General features: G+C 42.0%; 1 protein-coding gene across 3 annotated transcripts in view; it reads left to right on the top strand.

Moving 5' to 3' along the window:
• Window positions 1-3842, top strand: part of akap7 (A-kinase anchoring protein 7) — a 50878-nt gene that overhangs the window by 22035 nt on the left and 25001 nt on the right. Inside the window, exon 11 of one of the 3 annotated variants that reach the window (XM_013908742.1) lies at window positions 1460-3611. The exons of the other annotated variants lie outside the window; for them this stretch is intronic. Within the exon in view, the coding sequence (XP_013764196.1) occupies window positions 1460-1485 (26 nt within the window). The 3' untranslated portion in view covers window positions 1486-3611. Of the gene's footprint in view, window positions 1-1459; window positions 3612-3842 lie in introns of those variants that run through there. 3 annotated transcript variants of the gene reach the window in all.

Below are 3842 nucleotides of genomic sequence, written 5' to 3'. Positions count from 1 at the left end.
TTTTTTCAAGTAACTTGACCAACACTGGTGGGAACCTAGAAGAATACCATCGACTCGCCAGATTTACCTCTCTTCAAGTTCCCCTGAAATAAAAATCCAGTTAAAGGATCACCAGTTTGACACACTGGAGAAAAACGACTATTAATCAAAGAGGAAGTTTAAAGGCAGCGAACGAGCAATGCTAAAGCTGAACCATAGGGACTACTGAGGTTGACCTTGAAGGGGAGTTCAGCCCGATTTAAATCAGGCATTGTACACAGTCAGATTACACAATATTAGTCCAATGATCGCAGAACAGTAAAACGGATGCTTGTTTTATTGCATGCTGTGTTACTACTAGAAGTAAACTATAAGACAACTGTCCATCATCTGGGAACAACATCATTTTCTCAGCTAGTCTGACAAATTCTGTAGTGTGTCATAGTCCCGACGAATACCATGAGAATATGTTGACGAGGAAGAGCGCGGACGTTGACAGTGCTGCCATGATTAACACCCCCTTCACAATCACCTTTGTCCTTCATGCACACTATGAAAATCCAAGCTGTCGTATGAGGGTCTAGTCTTGTCTCATGGCCAAGTAGCAGTTTCTTGACTCTCACTGCTGTATCTGACATCTTGAAAGAAAAAAATATCATGTACTATGATCCTGGAATTACACATTATACCAGATAACAAGGCTCCAGCATCAAGCAGGCCCTGCCAGGAATTTTTCAGATGTTAAAAAAGAACGGTAAAGCTTATGCGTGGCACACAGGTATGTTATCTCAGGTCGACATCTGAATCTGTAGGGAGCGCTGCAAACTATAAGCACCTGACAATTTGCAGTAGTGAACGCTAAGAGGATAGCAGGTGTGTTGGAGCAAGATAAAGGAGATGAGAATAGAGGAGGAGAAAGGAATCAAATAATCCGGCCGAATAGATGGGAGGATGGAAGCACAGCAGAAAGAGATTGAAAAGGAGAGAGCAAGAAATAAGTGAGATTAATCGAGAACGATAAATGAGTGTGGGAAGAGAATGGAAAGGCGGAGGAGAGAGGAACGGGCTTGCACAATCAGTAGAATTAAATAGATCGTGCGGATGGAAAGGGCAGATAGGTAGGCCAGACAGATGGTGAGAGAAAATTGGAGATGTGAGTGAAGATGACATTAAACAGACAACCGAATTGAAGCTTGATTTAAAAGGCGAGGTGGAGGAGGCTCGGTCGAGCTAAGGAGACACTGCAATGACAAGAGGGACTGGCAAAAGATAGACAACTGGGTAGTGGCTTTCAAAAAAATTAAAAGAATGCTTTTTAATCAGAGTTTAGCATCAAGTCAATTAAATGTCTCAGATACAAATCTACTTAATCAAGTTGGAGAAACAGGAACAGAATTGGTTTTTCAGGTGGAGGCCACTGACAATTTTTTTCCTTTCTCATCTTTTCTGACTGTTTTTCACCTGTTTTGCATTTGGCTAGGGTCAGTGTCACTACTGGTAGCATGAGGTGATCCCGGGACCCTGCAGAGGCTGTACAGGTAGTCAATCTCCTCCAGGATGACACATCATTACTCCAGAAGCATGGAGTCTCAAGAGCATGGAGAGGTGCCAGAACACAGGAAGTTAGTCGAGGAGAACTGGACAAGGCTGTGAAAAGTTCCTAACCCATCAACAGGACCAGTATCTGCTCCTTTGTGCAAGGAGGAACAGGATGAGCACTGCTAGAACTACAAAATGATCTCCAGCAGGACACTGGTGGGCATCTCTCTGACCAGACAATCAGAAACAGACTTCATGAGGGTGGACTGATGTCTGAATGTCCGCTAGTGAGCCTGGCTGTGTCAAGCCCGTTTGCCACAGAATACCAGACCTGGCAGGTTGACCACTGGCGTCCTGTGCTTTTCACAAATGAGAGAGGGTTCACGCTGAGCACATGTGACAGGCGAGAAAGCGTTTGGAGACTGACATCGTTCAGCATGACCGGTTTGGTGGTGGGTCAGTGATGGTCTGGTGAAGCATGTCCATGTAGGGACGCACATTCCTCCACAGCCTAGGCAACGGCACCCTGCCTGCCATTAGGTATCAGGATGGAATCCTTGGGCCTTCTGTCAGACTCTAACCTGGCTTCATCTTGGTGCTCTACAATGTCGGGCTTTATTTGGCAAGAATATGTAGGTAGTTCCTGGAGAATGAAGGAATTGATACCACTGATTGCAATAGAACACCTCTGGGACATGATGTTTGATTCAATCCAACAACACCAGGCTGCTGATTTCTTCATATGCATGTGTACTTGTGAAATATTCAAGATTAAAATACAACAGAGAATTGTGTTACTTACCTAGATATTACCATAATACTTACCATAATTTATGTCTTTCTGGTGCATATCCAATTGCCAGAATCATGTTACAACATGTTACTTTGGGGGAAAAAAAACATTACCAAAATGACATTTGCAAACAGCCTGAGGGTTTCACATAGTAGTATTGTATGACTGAGTGAAAGAAGCTCCACCAACCTGTGAATGAGTAAATACAGATCCCAGCTCAATGGACAGTTTGTTTATTGGAGTGTGAGTGAACGCTGATGGAGCGAGCACGTGAAAAATGCTACTTTACATTAGTTTCGCCAAATTGATTCAACACAACAAACAATCGAACATCATAACAAGGCCCGTGTGTGGGAGAGGGATGTGCTACTTTAGACGAGCAAACAGGCTACATTATAGCAGCCAAAGTAAAGTGAATTTATGTGGTGTTTTCTGTCTAAATAAAACAGACAATTAGAAAAACCTCATCTGTCGGTACTGTGGAAAGACCACATTATCCACTAAAAAGCCCATTTGGTTTTGTGTTCAGTCTTGGCTGAAATGTGCAATGCAGATGAGTAATCTTTTTTTTTTTCCTTTTTTGGTTGATAAGTAATTTGAGTTTTTATGGTAAAAATCCTACCTAGTGGCGACCGCGCCAGGAGAGCAGTAATCTGTAAATCTGCACCTCTGTGCTGAATAGTTCTCATCTTCTTTGCAGTGAAAGATGATTTATAATTTACCTTCCTGTAGCTTTAGTTTACCTTAGCAGCAATAAGATAACTTTCAGTTTGTTCATACTGAATAGATGGAGAGGTTTTGGTTTGATTTACGTATTTGAAATGCCAAATTATGTGACCAAATGTTTATAGTAATGCTACATAAATAAGTATTGGTTGATTTTATTGAAATGCCAGGTGTGTTACACAGTCTTACATAACTGTGGGCACGTGTATAGATAATCACATAGCATTGATAACAGCAGGCTCTCAATAGGGCTTGGTTATCTAAAGTATGCAGTTGTCTTGTTTGCTTTGTGTGCATAACCTGTCTTGTGACAAAGTGCTGAGGCCCCATGAGTTCAGATCAGCTAAACAAAGTCCACACTGTGTCTTTTTCTTTTCTTTTTTTTTAGCTATCGCTGTGTGTGCACTGTGAGGCTTAAATGGAAGAGTACTTAAGATACCACCAATAACCCCAACTGTTTTTATGGTTTAACATGCGGAGAATAAATGTGTTCTTCTGGGATAAAACATCCTCACATCGCTTTTTGTTTGCATAAGTAACCCTGTAGCTAACCCTGAACATCTGACATTAAAAAGCCCAAAATCAATACCAAGCGTTGCGTGTACACATACTGTATTGTTATGGTGTAACTGATACTCAATAGAAATCAAGGCAAATCAATGAGAACACCTCCTCACAGCTGCGAGTGTGTTTGTGTGAAACGTGGCAGCTGTGAGCTGAATTCTTCTGATAGAAAAAGGGCTCCACTGTCTACTTATGCAGCTGAGCTCAGCTTATAAAGCTCCACAATGCACATGGTTTACGT

The sequence above is a fragment of the Pundamilia nyererei genome, unplaced genomic scaffold, assembly GCF_000239375.1.
Source record: "Pundamilia nyererei isolate P.nyererei 1_Seehausen unplaced genomic scaffold, PunNye1.0 scaffold00013, whole genome shotgun sequence".
Taxonomy (NCBI): domain Eukaryota; kingdom Metazoa; phylum Chordata; class Actinopteri; order Cichliformes; family Cichlidae; genus Pundamilia; species Pundamilia nyererei.
This window is presented reverse-complemented; position numbering and strand designations above follow the sequence as displayed.